This window comes from Poecile atricapillus, chromosome 8 (genome assembly GCF_030490865.1).
Source record: "Poecile atricapillus isolate bPoeAtr1 chromosome 8, bPoeAtr1.hap1, whole genome shotgun sequence".
NCBI lineage: Eukaryota > Metazoa > Chordata > Aves > Passeriformes > Paridae > Poecile > Poecile atricapillus.
The window spans coordinates 9,559,144-9,582,799 of record NC_081256.1 but is presented as its reverse complement, the minus strand read 5'-3'; the positions used below and the strand labels follow the sequence as shown (position 1 = coordinate 9,582,799).

The 23,656-nt window shown below is 44.0% G+C and overlaps 1 protein-coding gene across 3 annotated transcripts in view; it reads left to right on the top strand.

The window, feature by feature from the left end:
* The window catches only part of EPHA4 (EPH receptor A4), a 105,942-nt gene extending 83,064 nt beyond the window's left edge, over positions 1-22,878 (top strand). For 2 of the 3 annotated variants that reach the window (XM_058844035.1, XM_058844033.1), the window contains 10 exons: positions 2,355-2,413; positions 3,157-3,270; positions 3,453-3,638; positions 7,523-7,584; positions 8,119-8,328; positions 10,833-10,982; positions 13,365-13,558; positions 16,835-16,990; positions 17,278-18,247; positions 20,454-22,878. In XM_058844035.1, the coding sequence (XP_058700018.1) occupies positions 2,355-2,413; positions 3,157-3,270; positions 3,453-3,638; positions 7,523-7,584; positions 8,119-8,328; positions 10,833-10,982; positions 13,365-13,558; positions 16,835-16,990; positions 17,278-17,392 (1,246 nt within the window). In that variant the 3' untranslated portion in view covers positions 17,393-18,247; positions 20,454-22,878. The remainder of the gene's footprint in view (positions 1-2,354; positions 2,414-3,156; positions 3,271-3,452; positions 3,639-7,522; positions 7,585-8,118; positions 8,329-10,832; positions 10,983-13,364; positions 13,559-16,834; positions 16,991-17,277; positions 18,248-20,453) is intronic. The other variant, XM_058844034.1, reaches the window with a different exon arrangement.
* The last annotated feature ends 778 nt before the right edge of the window (positions 22,879-23,656 follow it).

Here is a 23,656-nt window from a genome sequence, read left to right as displayed (position 1 = left end):
GGCGCTCAGGTGAGCTGCCCCAGAGGCAGCCCCAGCCCGTGTGCCCCGTGCCTTTGGGGCTCCTGGGCTGCTCTCCAGGACAATGGCACACAGCAGTGTCCTGCCCAAAGCCAGGCAGGAGAGGTCAACAGGTGACACTGCGAGAGGTGGAAGTAGGTAGTTAGTTTAGAAGGTATTATTTAAACTTAATAAGCTACAATTACATTGCTTGAACAGTAATCCCTTTGTTTCCCTTCGCTTTTTGCTGTCTTTGAGTTTTAGTGGGGGAAGGTTATTTTTTAATCTGTTGTGAGGGTGCTTGTACTTTTTAAAAATAAGATAAAGAGAATTTTTTTTATACTTAAAATGCTTTCGTGCCAAATCTGTTTGCATTTTGTGTCTCCCATCTGTGCCTGAACATTAATAAAATTAATTTGAAGGATCCTGATTAAAATGCAGAATCTTCTTTTTCCCTTTTTTTTTCTTTTGAGAGAAGTTGTATAATACCTGAAACCATCTCTGCAGTCCCCTTAGCTGGCCTGGTCTTTTGTGGCCTTAGGTGAGATTTGTGCTGCCTCTTCTTTCTTACTCAGTTCAGTAGCTGGGAGCAGGACACCATCCCATTATTTCACTCGGCTCTGTTATACCAGTGTTGTAAGTTCTGGGGCAATAAACTGTTTAAATGGATGTTTGGATCCAGTGTGAGTTTTAGTAATGCTTTTCTTGTGACTGAAGCCATTTGTGTTTCAGTTACTTGTTTCAAGAAAAGAAGCCCCCGCTGGCTTATGGTTGGATGTGTACCTTCTTTTTCTGTCTGAACACAAGTCTTGTCAATGTTGGGAGCTGTGACACCTGGTTCAAAAATCAGGTTGTTTTCACATATCAAACAGGACTTTTTTCCTTCTGTTTCACAGTTAATTTATATTTTTTCTTATTATTGGCATATTGTGTTGTATGACCCAGCAGAAGGACAAGGCTGGGAGATGATCTCCCAGCTGACAGCAGTGGGAAGCTGCCATTCCCCACGGGGCAGGTGCAGAGTGGGAAGTGAGATGCTTTTTGCTAAGGGGCAGAGGGGTTTTGCTGACAGGAGAGGTATGGTAACACTCAGGGAGATTTGCTGCAAGTCAGGCTCTCAGTTAGATCTTCTCCTCCTGTTACCTGTGAGTTTTTTGACCCCTTTTAACTCTTGTCTCACAGGTTTTTGTTGTACCTGCTCCCATTCTCCTCTTGTCCTTATTCCCCGTTCTTTGCCTGTTAATTAACCCAGTCTCACCCTGGCAGGCCTGGCTGTCCCCTGCCCCTCTCCAGACAGCAGCTGCACATCGCTGGCAGTGCCAGTCTCACCTCCTGCCCTCCAGGTTTGGTTCCTCCTGCCTTCCCTCTTCTCTGCACCCCAGCCTCTTGCCAGACAACTCTCCTGGGTCTGGCTGGGAAATGTGGATTTCCCAGGAGCAGGCAAGCTGAGAGTAAGCAGCAGTAAGCCCTTCTCTTCAGCAGTGTCTGTTCTGTGCTTGGTTCTGAGCATTGGCTGAACATCTGACATCCAAATCATTTCTCTACATCTACATACCACTGGATGCTGGACAACTTCAAATTCCTGCACATTTGGCTGAGCAGGCTCCTAAATAGCCTCACTAACGGAGTAACTTCTCTTATTAGCTTTTCATAGTGCTCCTTGTCCATTGAAGCTGAAAGCTGAACTAATTAAATGCATAACTAGATTACAATAGCACAGGTGTAGGTGTAGAAGTAGTAATCTATAGAATTAACATACTCTGCTGTGGTACTGCCTCCAGCTCAGAGAGTGAGTAGAGCTCTGCCATCAGGAGTTCTTCAGCCCCTTCAATTAAGCAGCAGTTAAAACAATAAGCAAAATCCTTGGGATCTTAATTTTTGATGGTCAGGGTTGGTGGTTTTTTTTTTCTGCTGAGATCCTGATTTCTGTGTTAAGAGACTTGTTTCCACTTTTAAACTTACAGTTAAATAAGTGTATTGATGTTGGCATTTGCCTAATGATGTTTGAAAGTCAATCTACCAAAACACCTCTGTTGTAGCATTTAAATCCCTGTGTGGTAGGGCTAAAAAGCAATTTGGGCCCTCAATTGCAAAAGTAAGTTTGAAGCAAAAAGTAGCCAAAGCACAGATTTTTTTATTTTTTTTTTTCTTTCTTTAAATGCTGAGATACAAATAGATTTGTGCTTCCTTTGATGTCAATAAGATGTAGAGGAGGAGTGTGAGGATCCTCCTGGCCTGTGTTGTGCCATGGCTGGGGCAGGTGCCAGCAGCTCAAGTCTCTGCAGGTCAGGACGACCGAGCTTGTTTCAGAGTGAGATCCTTATTTTGAACTCACAGGCTGTGTTCTGTTCTGACAGGCGCAGTAAGTACAGCAAGGCAAAGCAAGAGGCAGATGAGGAGAAACACTTGAACCAAGGTAAAGGGCCCTGGTGCTTGGGGGTTTTGGTTTGGGTTGTAAAACATGGCTCATGTTCTGGTGCTCGGGAAATAAGGGATTGCATTCCTCTTGAGGCAAATAGATTTCTGGTTTTCCCCTCTTGTAAGCATCCTGCTTCAAAATTTATTTATTCTAGTAACAGAGAAAATAGAAGTATCTGGGTAAATCAAATTTTTCCATTGTTCCTTGCCATTCATTTCAAGACATCTGTCCTTAGCCACTTGATTTCTAGGCTGGATTTTTCCCCAGAACACCCTGCTAAAGCAGTTTCTGAATGGGCCAGAGGCAATCCTGCAGGAAAGGGAATGTGAACTTTGCTGCCTTTTTTCCAGCACTGAATCCTATTGTTACTTCCATGCACCAAACCCAGGACCTGAGCTCAGAATTTCCTGGCTCCCATAGGAAAAAGGGATGTGTTTTAGTGTCACAGGTCCATGACAGGCTATTCTAGCAATGGCAGTGATTTGTGAAGCTCATTAATTGGCAAAAACCTGATTCCTTACATCAATATTGGGAAATATTAAATGTTTACACTTTAAAATATTGCACTGGGGGGAAAAATACTTAAGTCCTTCCCTCCTTATCAGTCATTCCTGGCTTACAGTACATTTTTATTGTACACTCTCTTTGCTGTTGTATATCATTAAGGCTTCAGTCTCATATGTTCTGTGTTCAGCAGCATGTAGATCAGTGACTTCAAATAAAACATTTCTGCCTTGCAGGTGTTAGAACATATGTGGATCCTTTTACATATGAGGATCCAAACCAAGCTGTGAGGGAATTTGCCAAAGAAATTGATGCCTCCTGCATAAAGATTGAAAAAGTTATTGGTGTGGGTAAGTGCCAGAACTTTTGCATTTTTTTCTGTAAATACACTTTTAAATTTGCTTTTGGGGAACGTGTGATCCTATGATTTTTGTATGACAGTTCTCCCAAATGTACTGACACAACAGTTTGACAACATAAGTGCATGCTTCAGGCTTGTGACCATGGATTCTCGTGCCTTTTTCTTTAAAAGGGGAGTTTGGTGAAGTGTGCAGTGGACGTCTCAAAGTGCCGGGAAAAAGAGAGATCTGTGTTGCTATCAAGACTCTAAAAGCTGGTTACACTGATAAACAAAGGAGAGACTTTCTGAGTGAGGCCAGTATCATGGGACAATTTGACCACCCCAATATCATCCACTTGGAAGGTGTAGTTACTAAATGTAAGTAGGTCATTTTCATGACAAGTCCAATTTGGAAGTCGCTGAGAAATTAAGTCTGTGTGGTGTGTGCGGGCTTTTTTTTTTTTCCTTCTTACCCTCTTTCCTGTAAAATGACAGATGGAACAAATCCACTGATAGCTAATAGGAGGAAATCAGTGCAGGACAAGTCATTAATCTTGTTGTCAGCTATAAATGGGTTTACAGTTTCAACTGATACTCTATCTGTAGGCAGCTTGTACAAGATTTTGTAGAAGGAATTAATACTGCAGGGGTTGTTTTTTTTTTTTTATCCCTTCTTGCTATGCCAAGCAGGCATCTTTCACATCTTTGCTAGACTGAGATGATTGTTACAGGATAGGCAAAAGCAGATGGTGAGTGAAGAATTCAAAATGATGGGGGAAAAATACCAAAACAAAACTCCAGAGTCATATGTTTAAAGTACAAAGCACAGATGTAAGGAACAAGCCTTTGAAATGAAGCAGGTTATTTTAGTGTGACACTTGCTTATTTGTTTTCTCTGATTTACAGGTGTGCTAATTTCACTCTGCAGAATTTAGCTGGACAATGGTTTTGTTTGCTTGGTTTGAGGTTTTTCAAGTCTGAGAGCGTACCCTGTGCCTTAGAGGGTGCCAGTGCTTGCTGGGTGCTGTGTGTAGGCGAGAGCTGGAATGCACCTGTCAGACACCAGTGCTTGGGTCTGACCTGAGAAGGTGCTGTGGCCATGGTGTAGGTATTGTCTCTGCTCCAGCTGCCCTGGGTAGCGTGGTGGCTCTGCTTGCTAATCCTAAAAGACCCCTCTGGATGCTGGGGCTCATGCTCAGGGTGGTGTAGAAAGCAGGCAGTGATCCTGTGAGCTGCTCTCAGAGTGGACTTTGTGAAGCTCACCTTCTGCAGCCTGAGGAACATGAATGCAGGGTATTAATAGTGGGAGCAATTAAAATTCGAGATGGATGAAAAGTTAAAAAGTAAAATATCACTAGAAAAACAAAGTACCTCTCATAGAGGGTTATCAGAACCATCAGTTCCACTGTAAAACTGTCCCTCTTGAATGTCAGTGAGAGCTGATACTTACTCTGCCACTTTTGTTTCTGGAAATCTTACCCCTGCTCATTTGTGTTGCTGTCTCCTGGTCTGCCTTCTCTCAAAAGTTGAACATGTCTCATACAGTGTGTGGTAGCTTGCTTTTAAAGGCAAAGAGCAGTTTGGACTAATTTTGGCCATCCTTTACTGAGAGCCTCCCTGAAAACTAAAATTAAAATACAGTACTCTGTTTAAATTTGTCAGGTCAGAGTGTCTGTCTCTGTGGTTGTTAAAACAAAGGGGAGGAGGGTTGTGATCAGGCCACAGTGTTTGCCTCAGACAGTGATTGTGTCAGCACCTCGGTAAAAGAAAGACAACAGGGGAATCTTTGTGTTGAAATCCCACTGAGGCTAGAAGCCCCTGAGCTGCTACAGCTCCAGCACTTATAAATGACCGTAGACATTTGCATAATGCAGTTGTCAGTGAATTAAAATGATTGGGAGTTTTCAGTGAGGAGGTGGCAGCGTGACCTGGGAGTGCTCCGTTCCTGGCTCCCAGTAAGCGATGCTCCGGCACAAGCCGGCTCCGTTACCTCCGAGCTGTGCTCCTGGGGAAACGGGGCTACTTGAGAGCACATTTATCTCCATTTCTCCATAGGTTTTCTGAATGCTGTGATAAATGAATGCATTTAATAAACTGAAAATTAAAATGTGAGATAAATAGCGGTATAGATGGGGGTTGAGAGAGGCAGCAAAAAACCATGAATAAATTATTGGCTGCTAGTCAAGTACTTTAATAATTGACTCGCTGATGGTAACTTCTCCCTCCTCTCTCTATCCCCCCTCCCCTGCTAAAGAAGTGCCTGAGTAATGAAATTACATGTTAATGCACTAAAAGAGTCATCCTTTTTTCCCTTCTACGTTGACATAGTATCTTTTGATTGAAGAAGGTTAATTAATACTCATTTAGCTGTATTTGTTCAGTGGAAGGGTTGCTGTCGCAGTTGCAAAGCATAAATGAAACAGTGCCATATGCAGATTTGGTTGAAGTTTTTCCTCTTTCTCCCACAGAATGCTTTCAAAGGTGAATTAGAGGGAGGATGATGTTTTATTACATCCTTTTACTTAAGGATGTGCTCAGCCAAGGTCACCTAGCCCTTCATCCAGAGCAGTTTGCTTTATGCTATACCCTTGCTTCTCTGCAGCATTCAATAATGGCATTTCACAGGCATGCCAGCTTGCATGGGACCAAAACAGTAAAAATTTGGATACCAGCAGAGAAGAGAAGTAAAAGCAGGAGGAGTAAAAGGCCTGTAAAGGATAGGCTGGAACCAGAAAGGTGAAATAAGTAATGATGAGTGAAATAAGTTATGTACCGCACATAGATGTTGGCCTAAGTGGAATGTGGTAAAATATTCCAGTCAGTCCTTATGGCATATGGTTTTGTAATTAAAAAAAGGTTACTTCAGAACCAGAACTCCCTGACAAATGAAGAGGAAAGAATCTTGGTGAAAGATGCACTGAGGTAGAAACTATTAGGGAAACTTTAAATGCTGCAACATTTCACGGTAGGGTAATTTTTAGAGATGGTTATTCTGGAGCAGATCCTTGCTGGTGACAGAAGCAAGGAAAAATAAAGTAGTTCTGATACCTCCTATGCCAAGATGCAGTTCAGCTTTTTACAGTCTAGGTGACCTAGCCTTTGAAGCCTTCTTTCTCTATAATGTTCCCTTATTCAGACCTGCTCCAGGTAGTAAAAGCTGAGTTTCTCTGGGACATCATCTTTTATTTAGGAAGAAAGCTCTATAGTTCCTGTAGGTAAAGCATGAGAGAGGAGGGTTTGCTGTGCCAGACAGCTCTGATTGTCAGGTGCTTATCTTAATACTGCTCATCTTGGGACTGGGCTTTTGCCATTCAACCTTTGTTGAGTTACTTCTGTACTTCTGCCACTGCTCTTCTGAGATCTTATCAGACCTGTTTCTACAAATACCTGTATGCCAAATATGGATTTAACTCCATGAAATAATTAATGTTCCTTGTATGCACCTATATGTTCTCAGTTTCAGCACTGTATGACCTTTATAAAACTCTCAACGACAACATCAAGCATTTATTGTGTATTTGCTGTTGTTTTAGGCAGGAGAGTGCCCAGAAAGCATCCCCCTGTCAGTAACATTGCATTTCTCCTCCGGTTGCCCAGCTTGGCCCCTGTTGCAGCACGGGGAGCTGGGTGCTGCTGGGCTCTGTGCCCCATGTGTGACACAGGACACTGAGTCATTTTGCCTCTGGCTGATTTCAGAAGGCAAATGGCTTTGGCTCGTTTATAAAAAAAAAAAGAGATGCAGAATACAAATTCAGGACAGAGAAGGTTGAGAGGAACAGTCTGTGTTTTTCATTGTTGAATCCAGTTGTCTTGGAATACCTTATAGCTCCTGGCAGCTTCCAACTTGCCTAAAGCACTGATCTTTCAAAAAAGACAGAGACCAAAGCATTCACAAATTCTATTTTCTGCTCTGCTAGCAATTTATTACACTAAAGGTTTTTGTCAGGTTTGGACAGATCTTTGTTTCTTAGTTCTCAATTATCAATTCACATATTCCTTAGAGAACAGGAGCCACTTTAGTTAAAGACCTTGTCAATGAGTCAACCAAAGGGTTAACCTTCCAGATGGGCCCTTTAAATGTTTCTGTCCTATAATATTTCATCTCTTGCTCCCCACAGCTGAGGCATAAGCTCGGTGCTTTTCAAATTAAATTAGATTGTGTAAGCCAGGTGTCTTGGCAGTAAAATCATGTGCAAGCCGTTTTTATCCCATTAACATTGGTGTTCATCAAGGAATTGTGTTTTTCTTTCTGTGCACTCTAGGTAAACCAGTAATGATCATAACTGAGTACATGGAGAATGGTTCCTTGGATGCCTTCCTCAGGGTAGGTGATTTCTTCAAAAGCTAAGGAGATTTTATACTGGAAAATATTTTCTGTTTTTCTTTCTTCCTTTTTTTTCTCTGAAAGATACTGAAACTTGTGCACTTTTTAAAAAATTATGTTAGTACTTGGCAAATTCTGTTTTCTGGTGTTGCTTCTGTCAAAAATCAGAAAAAATATAAAGTGGAAGAATATAAAATAAATTAATTTTAAAAATAGCAGGATCTTAAATAATCCATGTTTAATGTGAACAGTTCTGTCTCGCTCCATTTTTGAAAGCATTGCAGTGCTGTAGACTCATTAAAATCAAATTCATTTCAAGTGGGATACTGCATCACTGAAAGCAGTGACAGAACCTCTGGGTTTTTGCTTTACTGGTGAATTATAGACACTGGTGAGGAGAGTGAGGAAATAACATTGCATTTAATTTGAGAGAAGATGGGAATCCGCACCTCTGCTCTTTGCCAACTTCAGCAGTGGCAATAATATAGCTTTTAGCCTAATGCTCTGTGATCTTGCTCCTTTCCCCACATGCAGAAGAATGATGGCAGATTCACAGTCATCCAGCTGGTGGGGATGCTCCGTGGCATTGGCTCAGGGATGAAGTACCTGTCTGACATGAGCTACGTGCACCGGGACCTCGCCGCTCGCAACATCCTGGTCAACAGCAACCTGGTCTGCAAAGTGTCTGATTTTGGCATGTCCCGGGTCCTGGAGGATGACCCTGAGGCAGCTTACACCACACGGGTGAGGAGGGAAGGAAAATGGCTGTGATGTCCTGCCTGCACCTTGGTTTTGTCTGACTGTGTGGAAAGTGACAGTGGTTTGTTTTAAAAGGGTCTCAGTCACAAGTGAAAAATCACTAAAATCACACCTGAAAAGTAAGCATTGGCCCAGGCTCCATAGGCCCTGTAAATTGATGTGCTGTTGCTGCTACAGCAGTGGCCACAGCAGTATTTCTTTTCTGAGGACGTGACCCACGTACTCTTATTCCTTCACCATGATACAAGCACCTGACAGGAATCTGATGCCAGAAATTAGAGCCTGGACTTCTGTTCCTTCTGCTGTCTACAAACATGGTTTCCCAGTGGCTGGTGCTACTCATGTTTGATACAGCAGGTGTAGACACACCACAAAAAAAATAAAAAAGATGCATCCACTTTTGTCCATCACAAAGCCAGTCATAAATTTGACCTCAATGATTTGGACTGGGAAAAGTGTTAGGCCTGCATTCCCATTTTTTGTTTCTTTCCCATTTTATCTATATTTCAGCATCCCACTGTTAGGTAATTTTGCTAAAGCCATTTTAATATGCTGCACATGGAATAGGGCTAATGCAAGTTTTCTGGCCACAAAACAACATCCCAGCCATTACCAGCCTTTGTACCAATACCTCTGATATCAAAATGCAATGTAAAGAGAAAAGCGCCGGTTTACAAAGTCTCCTTTTTTAATTGCTTATTTTCTTTGTTTTTAAATATCTGCCATTCTCCATCTGTTCTCCCTAGTGCTGAGTTTGTTTGCAGCACTCAGATCTTGCTGTTTAATCCCAACACTCATCCTTTAATGGATTCACAGCTCATTACAGGAAAGGATAGACTCCTGTAGTATTAAATGCTGGCCAGCCTTGGTATCTCTCACTCATAAGGGTGGCAAGTGGAAGAAGCAGAGGTCTGAAAAGCTATACTCAGGGAAATCAGAGTTTAGACAAGCCCACAAGGGCAAGACAAAAATGACTGAAAAGCTTCTTTTTGAATTTAGCAAGTGGAGATATGGTATTGTTGGCTCTCGGGAGTAAACTAGAGAGAGCTAATGACATTTGCTTTACAATCATTGTCTTCATTTGGTATCAGTAATGAAAGATCAGGAATATTTGGATTAACTCCACTGTGCTCAAGCAGCTAAATATAAAGAGCTTATTGACAATTTTTAGAATGACAACCATGTATAAACAGTGTCGGTGCATCTGTGTCTGAAAGGAGGAATAAAGCTTTTGCATAATCAGAGAGGCTGCAATAGAATGCAGTTTTTAAAGCAGCATTTTTTAAGAGCATGATGTGTTCTGCTCCTGTTAGTAACTCAGTAAAGTGAGAGCATCTTGTAGTCACCAAGGCACATATTGCCACAACCTGATTCATAAAGGGCTTTATGCGAAGGCTGAAGTAGCCAGGAGAAGGACCCCTTTTGATTTCCCTTGGCTTTGGAACCAGGCCATATTAAACACTTGAGAGATAAAGTAGAACAATATACTATTAAGTATGCACACACTGCACTCGGTTATGGATAAAAGCTATCTAGGAGATGGATGGAAAAAAAGCTACCAAAATAAACTTAATCAAAAAAGCATAAAAGCAAATGAAAAAAACCCCGAAAACCTTTGTTCGGCTTAAGTCATTCCCCAGATGGAACTGCAGGAAACCAAAAGCTCAATTAAAAACACCTTGCATATTAGCATAAACAAAAGGAGAAATCTCTGGCCTGGGATCACTCAGCTAAGGCAAAATCAGAAAAACAGGATGGAGTGAGCTCCTTTTTAAGCAGTGTAGGACCTCAGTGGCCCAAATCAGATGGTTTAGTGTTTTTATTTGTTTAAAAAGGAGTATTATAAGAAGAGGCAGCTTTCTCCAACAGGTATCAAAAGCAGCCTTGTACCCTGGTTTGGTGTTGAACTCCTCCCCCAGGGTCTGGGAGAGCCCAGAGGCTTGCTTGCTCTCTCACGTCTCTGGTAGGAGTTGGGATATTACCCACGGGAAACACCACTGTATTCATAAATCTTTCCAGTTCATCCTCTCTTTATTTTACCTTTTTGAAAAGTGAAATGTTTATAATTCCATTTTTCTGAAACAGGCCAAACAGGTCGGACAGGCAAGCAAGGAAATAGTAATTAACAGCACGTAATTATTTGTTTTGTCAACTAAATCTCTAATATATACTCTGTAAAACCCCTGGCTTGTTCTCAGGCTTCAGCATAGCCCTAAGCAGAGATCTCTTGGAAGGCTGATAAAAATACATTTAACAATTCACTGGTTCGCCTCCTCGTGACTAAAGAAAACAGATGGGCAGCATTGCCTCCTGGTTGGATCTGACAGCTTTATGGCAAGCAGGAGAGAAAGTGGATGCGTTTTTGAGAAGGGTTCTGGAGTTGTACACAAAAAAAACCATTTTGTATTTTGAATGCGTAGAACGGTGTCAGGCACGCACACTGCTGCATCAGTGACTCACTAGGCTGTGGTTCCTCCCCTTGGTGGCAGGGTGGCAAGATCCCCATCAGGTGGACAGCTCCCGAGGCCATCGCCTACCGCAAATTCACCTCGGCCAGCGACGTCTGGAGCTACGGCATCGTCATGTGGGAGGTGATGTCCTACGGGGAGAGACCCTACTGGGACATGTCCAACCAAGATGTGAGTCTCCTGCTGAGCTTCCCCGGCACCTTCTGTCCCTTCCCCTCCCCATGCCTTTATCTTTGTCCTTAGGTGACTGCTGGTGTGTTCCTGTGGAAATTGCTATATGGCTACGAGATGTTTATTCCAGGCTTTTAAAAGGATATCATGGGTGGTAGACTCCTGTTTTCTCAGGGAACCTCTCTGGAAGTAAAGTTCCTGGAGTGCTTCAAGCTTTGTCTGAGGTCATGGAATAGGGCATTCTCAAGTTAGGATCTATACTTTTTGTATGGGGTTTATTTGGTTTGGTCTTCTACATTTAAAAAAATAGCAATTAAAGAAAAATGGAGGAAAGGGAAACTAATGTATTTAAACTGTCAAATCGTAATACTGTCAAGAGAAGGAAGATTTGAATGTTCATATTATATCTTGAGCTTACTGAATGGCTTTAAGAGAAAAACACTTGAATTTGGCTTCCTATTGGTAGTTGATTCTTGAAGCTCCACTATGCTTATAACTCTTCCAGTTGATTTTATTTCTTGTAGGATATCTAAATCAACACATAGGAAATCCAATTCTGATAATCAGTCAGAGCATCCTTGTGACAATGGCATAGCTGCCCCCTGAGGGCATTTAAAAAGCGGCTTTTGTAAATGACCATTCTTAAATTATGCATGTCCTGTTTAACCATACCATCTGGACTACTTCAGTGTGCTCCAAGAGGGACCGTGCACAATGGCTGCTGTTCCAGAAGAGTATTTAATAATAATGCTAATAAGAGCTTTTGCTAATAGAATTTTTATTAAATGAAAAAAAAAAAAATCCCAATGAAAATGAGGCCTAGATTATCCGTAATTCTTTTCCCAGGGGATTTACAAGCAAATAAAGGAAGAAGAAAATGGCAATCTGAATATACAGCCATGGGAGTGGTTAAGGCGTTTTACAAGTCATCTTCTTTCTTCTGTAGGGCTGAACATTTTCAAAGAGTGTCTAGATGCGGATGGCATTTAATCTAAACGAGGGATATAATTTTAATTTCCTTCTGATGTGAAATGTCTCTTCTGGCACCCAATCTTGCCTTCCTTTTGCTAACAGGAAGTCATCAAGACTTAGCAAGAAAATAAAACGCCAGATGTGTCTCGGTTATATCAGGCATGTCTGCACAGCACAGTGGAGCTCACTGCAACAAACAGAGCTGTTTTTATTAGAGCTGTTTATGTTAGGCTGGTGTTCACTGCGACTGTGCACTGCTAGACCATGTTGAAAAGCTGGCTTGAACAAGACAGGGAAAGCCAATATTACTGTCTCTGCACACTCTTTACAGTCCCTAGCATAGACATGCCTTTTTTCCTCCTTAATGATGGCAAGAGCAGTGCTTCTCACAGCAAAGCAAAAGTGGATTTCAAATTATACTCAGTGTCTGTTGAATCAAGAGAAATCAAAAGGATCTTCATGCTTTCTGCAGGAGTGAGGGCCACTTTGTTTTTGGTCACTGAACAGCTGCTAATAATGCAAGCATATCCCTCACCTTGTCCTCCCAGTGGGTTTTAGCCACTAATTGGACAAGTCCAGAAGGAGGGAATTTAGTGCAGCACAGTCTCTGAGCACTCCTGGTCTCATGGTGAGTCCTGCCAGCAGTGTCATATCGATTAATTCAGATCTGAAGGCTCCTGGGTCATGTCCCTGTCATGTCAGAATTGAGATCTGGTTGTGTCCCATCCTCCTGAGAGAGCTAAGAAGCCATTCTGGAATGCTTTTTAGAGGGTTTGAAGTGACTTCAGTCTGAGTTTCTCTGGGTTCTGTTAAATATGAAATATCTACTTAAGATGTGTTGGACTTTTGTGAAGCTGCACAAAAGGGTTCCCATCTCTGCATCTCCTGGCTCAGAGCATCCAGCAGTGAGTGAACAGATTCTCTGTTACTTGTTACTGACAGAGATGAGCTGGCCTGGGAGGACAGGGGGAAGAGAGTGATCTGCTGTACCTTAAAAATTATGGGGAAAATACAGTCTCAACATGTAGCACCCAAAACTGACTGATGGTAAAGACTTGCTGTAGAGCTGTTGCTTCTCCAGCTCACTGTCCAACAAAGCTAGCTGCTTATTTCTAACCAGGGCTCTTCTGGCATCCAGCATCCATGTATCCCATGTGCTTTTTTGTGACAAATTGCCCTGCCATATCTGATGTCTGCTCTGGGTGCTGTACCCTTTTAGTTCTGAATTGCTGAGGAGAAATGACAGTTCTGAGACCACCAGCTGTCTGAGTCCGAGTGCAATTTTCCGTGTTGTATCACTTAATCGGGGATTTGTCACCATAGTCTGGATGGCCCTGGGATAAACGGTGCTCAGCTGGCAGACTGAGCAGTCTGAGGCTCTCTAATGTCTCCTAATTGTGCCACTTGCAGGTGATTAAAGCCATCGAGGAAGGGTACCGGCTGCCCCCGCCCATGGACTGCCCCATCGCCCTCCACCAGCTGATGCTGGACTGCTGGCAGAAGGAGCGCAGCGACCGGCCCAAGTTTGGGCAGATCGTCAACATGCTGGACAAGCTCATCCGCAACCCCAACAGCCTGAAGAGGACAGGCAGCGAGAGCTCCAGGTCAGCTGTGCTCTCTGATGGTGACCAGGGGACACAGGGGAGCTGGCACACAGGGCAGGGGGCACACACAGGGCAGGGGGCACACACAGAGTGCAGGTGGCACACACAGAGTGCAGGGGGCACACACAGAGTGCAGGGGGCACACACAGAGTGCAGGGGGCACACTGAGGGCAGGTGGCACACACACAGTGCAGGGGGCACACAGAGAGGGCTGGTGGCACACACAGTGCAGGGGGCACACACAGAGGGCAGGGGGCACACTGAGGGCAGGTGGCACACACAGTGCAGGGGGCACACACAGAGGCCAGGTGGCACACACACAGTGCAGGGGGCACACACAGTGCAGGGGGCACACACAGTGCAGGGGGCACACACACATACAGGTGTCACACAGAGTGCAGGGGGCACACACACAGTGCAGGTGTCACACACAGGGCAGGTGTCACACAGAGGGCAGGTGTCACACAGTGCAGGTGGCACACACAGAGTGCAGGTGGCACACACACAATGCAGGTGGCACACACAGTGCAGGTGGCACACACAGAGTGCAGGTGGCACACACAGTGCAGGTGGCACACAGAGTGCAGGTGGCACACACAGAGTGCAGGTGGCACACACAGAGTGCAGGTGGCACACACAGAGTGCAGGTGGCACACACAGAGTGCAGGTGGCACACAGAGTGCAGGTGGCACACAGAGTGCAGGTGGCACATACAGTGCAGGTGGCACACACAATGCAGGTGGCACACACACAATGCAGGTGGCACACACACAATGCAGGTGGCACACACACAATGCAGGTGTCACACACACATACAGGTGTCACACAGAGGGCAGGTGGCACACACACAGTGCAGGGGGCACACAGAGAGGGCTGGTGGCACACACAGTGCAGGTGTCACACAGAGTGCAGGGGGCACACACAGTACAGGTGGCACTCAGCTCCACAGGGCCAGCCTGCACAGCAGCCACTGTTCTGTGTGGGTGAGCTCTGCTGGCTCCGTGTGGCCCCCGGGGCACCCAGGCTCACCAGCCCTGCCAAGAGGACAGGGGAGTGGGCAGAGCTGCTGCTGGATCACACCAACACTGAGCGAGTTTCCAGCACAGCCTTAAGCACGTCCTGATACAGGCAAGCTCTGGTGAAAGGCAAAGTTTGCTGCTTCATTCCCCTTGTCCCCCTGGTGAAAGGGCTTGAACGGGTAGGGTCACCTCAGTCAGTGCAGCTAACAGGAGTGATGTGGTTTTCTGCAGGAAAAGCACATCATCAACTTTCATAAACCCTAGATTTGTGTAGGATTTGCAAATGAGCGTTACAGCATTACAGCCAACGCCTCACGGGCATTGGGAAGGTGTGGATTAATTTTTATGTGAATTTGAATTTAATTTTGTGGAAAGCCAGTTTCATGTCTCCACCGATCCCGCATTACATTTGTTTTGTTTGCTAAGCGTGGTGTACCTGGTACGTGCAAGAGAAGTACAGCAGGAAGGAAACTCCCAGAGTTGTAGGGTAAAACCAAAATATCTTTGTTGGGACAGATCAGCAGTTTGTTTAAGCTGGTGAAACACTGCTGAAGTAATAGGAGCTTTACTGATCTCTACCAGCTCTGGTCTAGTTTTTTCAAATGTCTCTGCTTTGTCAGGTAGATTTGCTTACAACATGTATGGAAAAACATCTTAAAAGGAACGAGGAAGATAATAGGAAAATGTTTTTTAGTAGGAGGGAAGGTATAAAAATATGCATTAGACAATACAAAATTAAGTTTCTTGAATCAGTGAGGGAGTAACAGAGATTCTGTATCAGCCTCCAAAAGAACAGCATCCTTTTTTAAACTTGTATGTCCCTTTGTGAGTCTTGCTTACAATGTATGTCAGCAGAAGAGGGATCATTAACCCTGTGAGGCCACTCACCACGTCTTCCAGATTGCCTTAATTGCACTGGGAGCCTGGCAAAAATGTATCCTCCCTTGAGGCTTAAATAATTTAGGTGGTAAGAATCACAGTATGATCTGCTGTGATAATTTGATTGAAGAATCACAGTATGAGCTTCTCCATTTTGCTGGCTTTTCAATTTACAGGTGCTCTTTCAAAATATATAGGTTTTCTAATAGTTAATGACCTGTTCAAGGTCATTCTGTGTGTGTGTGTAAGTTAACAGCCTATTCAAGGTCATTTCACGTTCATGGCTGTTTATAAATATTTTTCATGTCTTCAGAATAGGAATTTCAAATATGCATATACCATTACTAATACATGACTTTATACATGAAGTATAATTATATATAAATAGGTTACTATCATTGGTCTAGTGTTAGATAATGCAGTAAAAGAGTTGAACCAAGCATTACCAGCATGTACTCAATGCCTCAGGCAAGACCTAAGCATGCTATTGCACACCTAGCCTTTGATGATGTTCATTTTCAAATAAATTGCTAAATGATAATTGTTTTGATTAGATAGATAACAGTAATTTATAGTGCTTTAATAGAACTGTGACTTATGATATACATGAAATAATAAATGCAATATTAATAAGGGAACTAAATGTTGTAAAAGTAATTATTGGCAAAACTGTGCAAGGCAAAATGAGAAGCACATTCCACAGTGCAAACAAAGATCAAAGCTGGTGTGATTCTCGCCACTCCTGGCACACACTCGGTCAGGAATGGATTGATTAAAGAGGGGATTAACTCCCTGCTGTCCCAAGTTTGATTGAATGCACTGAGCAGACCTGGCTAGAAGCAGAAGTTATCTGAACCCGCCCTGAGTTTTACCCTCCAAACCAGTCTGGCAGGGTGTGAGCTCCCAGTTCTTTGCACATACTTCAGTAGTGTTTCTATAGCTGCCGAGCTGGAGTCTGACACATGCAGGGTTGGCAAGGTCTGGCATTGCTGCCCCTGAGATACAGACCCAGCAGGCCAAATGCCTTCCAGCATTGCCATCTTCTTTGTTTTGGGGAGTAAAAACATTTTCTATGAACTTGGTTGTATCTGAGATGGAAATCATAAGCTGTATTGTGGTTCAAATGAGATCTCAAACCAAAATTAGAAACCTCAGGTCAAATTCATTCTTAGCAAAAATTGGCCCATTGCTTTGCATCTTGTTCAGTTTCTGGCATTGATCTGAGCTGATGTGCAGAGCCACCAGTTTCATTGGGCACAGCCTCTTGCCCTTGCTTTCCCTCATCATTGAGGTTAATTGTTGCAGAGACCAAACTTTGGTTTGTGGTTCATGATCCAGCTGACGCTGTTTCTCTGTCCTTTCACTGTTTGGCATCCAGACCTAGCACAGCCCTGCTGGATCCCAGCTCCCCTGAGTTCTCGGCGGTTGTTTCTGTCAGTGACTGGCTCCAAGCCATGAAAATGGAGCGATACAAGGATAACTTCACAGCTGCTGGCTATACCACCCTAGAGGCTGTGGTGCATATGAACCAGGAGTAAGTACTCAGCGATATAACAAAAAAACTGGTAAATCTGGATTTAATCAGCCTCTTTTGCTTTGTGCTGCATGTCATTACACTCATTAAAGGAATGGAATGCCTTTTATTTGGATGGAGGATAACTTTAAAATGCCTCCACAATGCCTCCACTTATTTAATTAAACATTTCTGTACATCTGCCTTGCTTTTGCTAATGCTGCTTGCGGTTGACTCTTAATATTTTTCTCTGCACCAACATCTGATCCACGGTTCACAGCCCCTCATTCTTGCCTTGCTTTCCACAGGGACCTGGCCAGGATTGGGATCACGGCCCTGGCACACCAGAACAAGATCCTGAGCAGCGTCCAAGCGATGCGCACCCAAATGCAACAGATGCACGGCAGGATGGTTCCCGTCTGAGCCAGCACTGAATAAACTCAAAACTCTTGAAATTAGTTTACCTCATCCATGCACTTTAATTGAAGAACTGCACTTTTTTTACTTCGTCTCCTCGCCCGTCGAAATAAAGATCTGCAGCATTGCTTGATGTACAGATTGTGGAACCCGAGCGTGTGTGTTGGGAGGGGGGCCTCCAGAAATGACAAGCCGTCATTTGAAACCAGACCTGGAACAAATTGTTTCTTGGAACATACTTCTCTGTTGATCAATGATATGTAAAATACATGTATCTATATAAATATAAAGTCACATTCAAGTTTTGATGCTATGTTTGCTGCCAGATACTGTGCTTAAGAAACAACAGCATTACTTTCCTTCTCCCTGTGACCTGTAGGATTACAACCATAGTGTTTTATTTGTGGGTGAAACCACCGTTGTGTATCTTTCACTGGAATGAAGAACCTGCCCTAGGATATTCTTTGCAGTCTTGATGCATCACTGACACCTTGCAGAAACCTCAGTGAGAATATCATGTGGCTAATCAGTGCCTGCCAATTAGTGATCTACCTGTTTATGGGCTTGAGACATGAAGTGTCCCACCTTGTGGATTACTGGGCAAAACTGGACTTCTGGGGAGGTTCTTGGCTGTTGTGTCGTGCTGAAGCCTACCATTGAAAGACTTTTGTGACCATCTTGCCAGTAGTCAGCTGTGACAATCGTGGCTGTGGAGCTTTCAGACTTTTCTCTTTCAAGAAACTCGCTCCCTTTGCCTCACGGAAGGTCAGTGGAATACAGTGTCCGACGTGTTCATGGTGCTTTATTTTGTGAGCTGTGCTAGGATTTTGTCGCTGTTGGGGGAAAATAAAAGCTGCTGTGGTATGTGTTATTTGGGGTTCCTAACTGGTTTGTAAGAATCTGTGCTGGTTTCCCAGACTAATTGCTGAGCCTTTCCCATTGCTTGCTGTATTTGGTGGCAATGAAAATTGCACTATCTCAAATTGCTCTCAAGCTGTTGCCTGGTAGGGCGTGCAGACAAGGTGTAGGAGTGTCCTGGGGCTCAGCTCAGTGCTGAGAGCTTGACCCCACTTCCCAGGGAGAGCAGCAGGCATGCCCTTATGCTGTGGTTGGAAAAACTCGACAGGAATGGATGCCATAGTACAAATACTCATAAATGCACAGGAAGAACCAAAGACTTTTCCTGCACTCTCATGAACAGCAGTAAGAGCAATATTTGGGTTTATAGAAAGATGTGCTTCAGTTGTGGTGTCAGAGGTTTTATGGGAAGGGGAGCAGAAAGAAATGGGATTGTGCGTGCAGCCTCGCAGGTTTTGTGCAGCGCTGTGCAATGCAGCAGTGAAACAGTTAATGTTTAACATGTTTAATCAGACATGCTGTATTGTCACTCACATCACTTTTTGTCACTTTTAACAATAACTTGCTGATTTTAACCACTAACTCTGCACTTAAGAAACCATGATCCTGTTAGATCAGTTGTGGGAACAAAATGCACTTTGGAAGCCAGCCCTGAAGGGTGGGTATCTGGAGTTATCAGGGCAGCTGTGGCTGTGAGTGCCAGGTGCAGAGTGCACAGCTGGGGCCTGACACCCCTCTGCAGGTATGGCCAACAAGATGGAGCATGGGCAAGCTGCCCCCTCCTCCTCCTCTAGGGAATAGATGGAAGCTGAGTGACTGAAAGCATCCCCTGGGCCGCTAGGTGTAGGAGACTGCTATGGCAATGTGGATGCCCTCAGTAGGTCACACAGGATAAAGCTTTATCCAGTAAAGCTCTGAACACACTGAGGCTTGAATTTATTTGTTGTGAAGATTTTATTACTCTTTTTGAAAAGAGTATGTAAGTTAGATTCCTTTAAAGCACTTCTGAGGACCAAAGTGATGAGATGACCTTAGAAAAAAGACAGGCCACACTTACTCTGTGCTGAGTAGGAGAAGGATTTTCATGACATGTCCTTTAGAACTGACACTGCATTTCAGCTGTGCCAGGCACAATGTCGGAAAGGTGAGATTTATAGTTTAATGGCACTCAGACTGGTTCTTTAGTCTATAATATTTTGGTCCTACTCCACACCTGACAGCAAAATCAGAAATGATTTAGTGGCTTTATGTGTCAAACTTTCTTAATAATTGAGTTTATCCTAAATCCAAAACAGTTCACTCAGTTGGACAAATCACACATACTGTATTGTCACTCACATCACTTTTTGTCACTTTTAACAATAACTTGCTGATTTTAACCACTAACTCTCCCTCACTCCCAACTCTCTCAGAGAACAACTTGTTCTGAATATGAGATGCTAAATTTGGATGCTGTCAAGTCATGACAGCTCAGTATAAACTGTTCTGCTGTATTACTTATAAAAGCTTTTCCATTTCAAGAACTTTAAGATTTCATAAAAAAATCTACTTAAACCAGCGTGTTTTAATGTCACTTTGCCAGGCAACATAAGAAGCAGTTACTCATTTTAAAGACCTGACATTTGTACTTTCAGCAGGAAAAATTCTTCTGCCTCTTAAGTGCAGAGATACTTGAAGTTTCCTTGCTGTAAATCTGTTGTGTTCTGTTGAGATCATCTTTTTATCTAAAACCAAAATACACCCGATTTTCTGGCCAGTTTGTTAAATTGCTGTCTTGGAGTCTAGTAGTGGTAATTCAAAACAGTGCAATATTTTCCACACAAAATGGAAAACTGTGTCCCTATAGAATGAAAACTGTGAAGGCAGCTCAGATGCTGGGTTTTCAGCACTGCCACTGGTGGTTGTGTTTCCTGTGATAAAATATGGCCAATGAGGGGAATCCACTGGAATGTGATTTTAGCTTGAAGAGAGCAGATGGAAGAAAAAAAAAGGTGGCCCATGTAAATATAGATAGAAAGATAGATTGGTTGATTACATATCTGTAGGTAAAGCATGCCATGGGAGCAAGACTTTGAAATAGTGTGAGGGAAGGAAGGACAGGGAAGGCAAAGAGTTCCCACTCTTTGAGAATTGCCATTTGGGCAAGTTTGGGTGTCTGTCTTGGTGCTTGTGCTTTAATACATTTAACTTGGGTTCTCTTTTTGTGCAGGGAAACGGATTTTGCTTTCACAGCCTCGTAGCCCATCCCGTTGATCACATTGACCATGGAGGAACACAGACTAGACATGAAGCCTCTGGACCCACAGTTGAGTCTTCCATAGCACTGATTCTGGAAAAGACATTTTGAACAGTCGTCGGTCCCTGAAGAGAGTGTGACTTTTACTTTCTCTTTTTTTTGTTTCCTGGGCCACCCACTCCGTTGTTTTTCTCCACTGAGCGATAACTAACTCGTTAAGACTCAGCACCCAGTTGTCACTTGAGGAATGTACTGTGTCAAATCCCTGCAGACTTCTGGATTTTGTTTTTCATCCTCTTCTGCTTTCTCTGCTTACCTTTGGTTTTATTTATATATTTTGTTGTTGTCTCTCCTCATTCCCCTGGCTGTCACCGCTGCATCCCGGACGAATGAAGGTGACAGAGCACTACACATCTTACCATGGACACCAGGCCAGGTGCCACAGCAAAAAAACCCAGTTCCTGTGAGCTGCCTGTGTGCATTGCTGAAGTGACATTTTACACTAAAGGTGCCATTGCAGTGATATAAATATATTTTTTTCCTTGAATGGATAATGGATCATTATGTCCTCCGAAAGGTGCGTACGTGTGCTTGTGTACGTGTGTTGGCGTGCAGGTCACCTCGTGTGTAGAGCTGCCTGTGAGTGTGCCCCAAACACCTCTGGAAGCACAGGAGTCCCCTGTCCTATGAGACCAGGCCGATAGCTCCAGTCTGAAATGATAGCAAGAACACACACATCAGAAAGTGTTGAAATTTCTGTATCTGTAAGTATATTTTTTAGCTGCCACACTAACGTTGTTGAGTAATTCTGCAGCCTGAAACCGGCAATTTTGAGTTAGTTTTGGAGTAATGGATTGCAGGATCTAAAAGGGTGCTAAAGGTTTTTGTTAAGTGTTGTTTACTCTTACTAGTGCCCTGCTCATGACCAAGAACAACCAGTTTCTCGGTGGCAAGGTGATGGAGGCAACAGCTGCATCTCCATCCACTGGTAATCCTGAGCTGAATTCTTACGTAGCCTTTTTTATCTACAAAAATAGGATTTTAAAGACTTGTTGAATGCTAACAAACATATGCAGTTCTTCCATTCACAGAAGCACCTTGCTCTGTGTGCAATGTAATAATCAGAACACTTCCCTTGTTCCCAGCACAGATAAGGAACAAAAATGCAACAAGACCTGTAAAGTTACAGTTAGCAAGAGTTGTGAAGTGTGTCCTGTTCCTTGTGCAGTTGAAGTGCAGGAGAAGACACTCTTTCTTCCATGGCCCAGGGAGCAGAGCTGCAGCATCCTGATACCACCCAGGAGGGCTTTCTGTGTTTGGAGAGTTCACCCTAGTGTAGTGTGAGGCAGCTGGGGTGGAGCTGAGTGCCTGCACCCAGGGGATGCAGGGCCACCAGCACAGGGCAGGGGACACGTGGCAGGTGGCAATGTGCCCCAGGTGCTCCTCTGGTGCTCCCAGGGGCCGTTCCCTGCCCTGGGACAGGGGCTTGCTCTGGCACACGTGGATGCACAGCCCTGCCCACAGCTGTGCCATGGTGTCCCGAGGTTGCTCCTGTTTTCCGTCCTCGCTGACCCTCTGGTCAGTCCCTGCTTGGGAAGAGGAGCGGCAGCAGGGCCTGGCAGGGAGGCCAGGGGAGCTGTGCTGGGGCTCAGGCTGGCACAGCCGGGCACCAGGACCCGCTGGCTGTGCCCTGCAGGGCTGGCCATGGGCTGGGCCAGCACAGGCTGCTCCAGACGGAGCTGCAGACACAGGAAGGACAGTGCCACGGCACTGCTGCCCTCGGGGACGGGCCACCGCCGCCTTGGCCCCCACGACGAGTGTGTTCAGTTGTCCTGCTCACACACCAATGGTTGATGTTTGTCCGGGTTTCTTGCTGTGCTAATTTTGTGATGGATCTTATGTATTAAAAATATATATGTATAAAAATACAAAAAAAAAAAAAAAAAAAAAAGCTGGTAAGTAACCAGTAAACAGGACTTAAAAAGCAGTATTTTTCTTTTATGTGACATTTTCATAACCAGAAAAAAAGAAAAAATCTGAAATACTAATCAGACAAATAAAAAGAGAGTGCATTTATTTTTTTGTATCACTGCAAGTATGTTGGAATATGCAAGGACTGTGGTTAAAATTAGAATGTATGAGGCATATTATAATTTAGTTCATACTGAAAAAATCTAACAGCATTTCTTGGTTTGTGCATTTGAACGATCTCTGGGTTAGATATATAGATTTTTCTATTTTGTTTTAATTTGTAATTTTTTTCTCCCTCCGTGAATTTTAGGTACACATAACTTATGTCATTTATTTATGGTCTTTTATACCTAGTTTGTAAAATTGTAAAATAGCAAACAATGCAAACATTTGCATTTGAAAATAATAAAGTAGTTGCTGTACAAACCTGAAATGGACTATTTCTAATTACTGCATTTTTTTTTTTAATTTGGAGTTTATCCGCAACAGATACAGATAGAGAGTTCAGAGTAACAATCCTGGTGTTTGCCCCAAAGGGATTTATTCTCTTCAGCAGATTTCACAGGAATGCACTCCCAGAGTTCATTTGAGCTGTGTGGCTCCTGCAAATACCTTAAAGCACATTGCTGTTCCTTTCACTGGTGTTTGTGGGGTGGGAAGGGTGCTGCAGCCAGGCTGACCTTGTTAATGGTATCAATGGTACCTCCTTGGTCACCAGGGGCTATACGTGGGCACTGTGCCCGAGAAAAACCTACAGGGCCATCATTTTTCATATTCATGTCTGGGATTGGCTAAGGGATAGTGTCTCTCCCCTGCTCCCCTTGCCTAAGCTCAGATGTCCATGGCAGAAATCCTACAGCTGTCCCTTGGGCCGGGGTGTCACCTCTCCTGTGGAAGCCTTGCTGCTGAGTTACTGCCCACCTTGCTCAGGGGGCAAGGCTTGCCTGTGTCAGTGGGCTCGTGCTGGAGACTCGTGGCCAGAGAAGGAGAAGGGGAAAGGTGTCAGGAGCAGCAGAAAGTGGAGAGGGATGGTTTCCCTGGAGAGGCCTCCAAGGCACTGAGAGCACAGACATTGTGTAAAGGATGTTGGTGTGTGATGGGCACGTGGGTGTGGGCTGTGTCCCGTGGGTACCACGGTGCTGGGGCCTCTGCAGGGCTGCTGCTTGCTTTGGGCTTTTAACTACCCAAAGTACACATGTGCACCG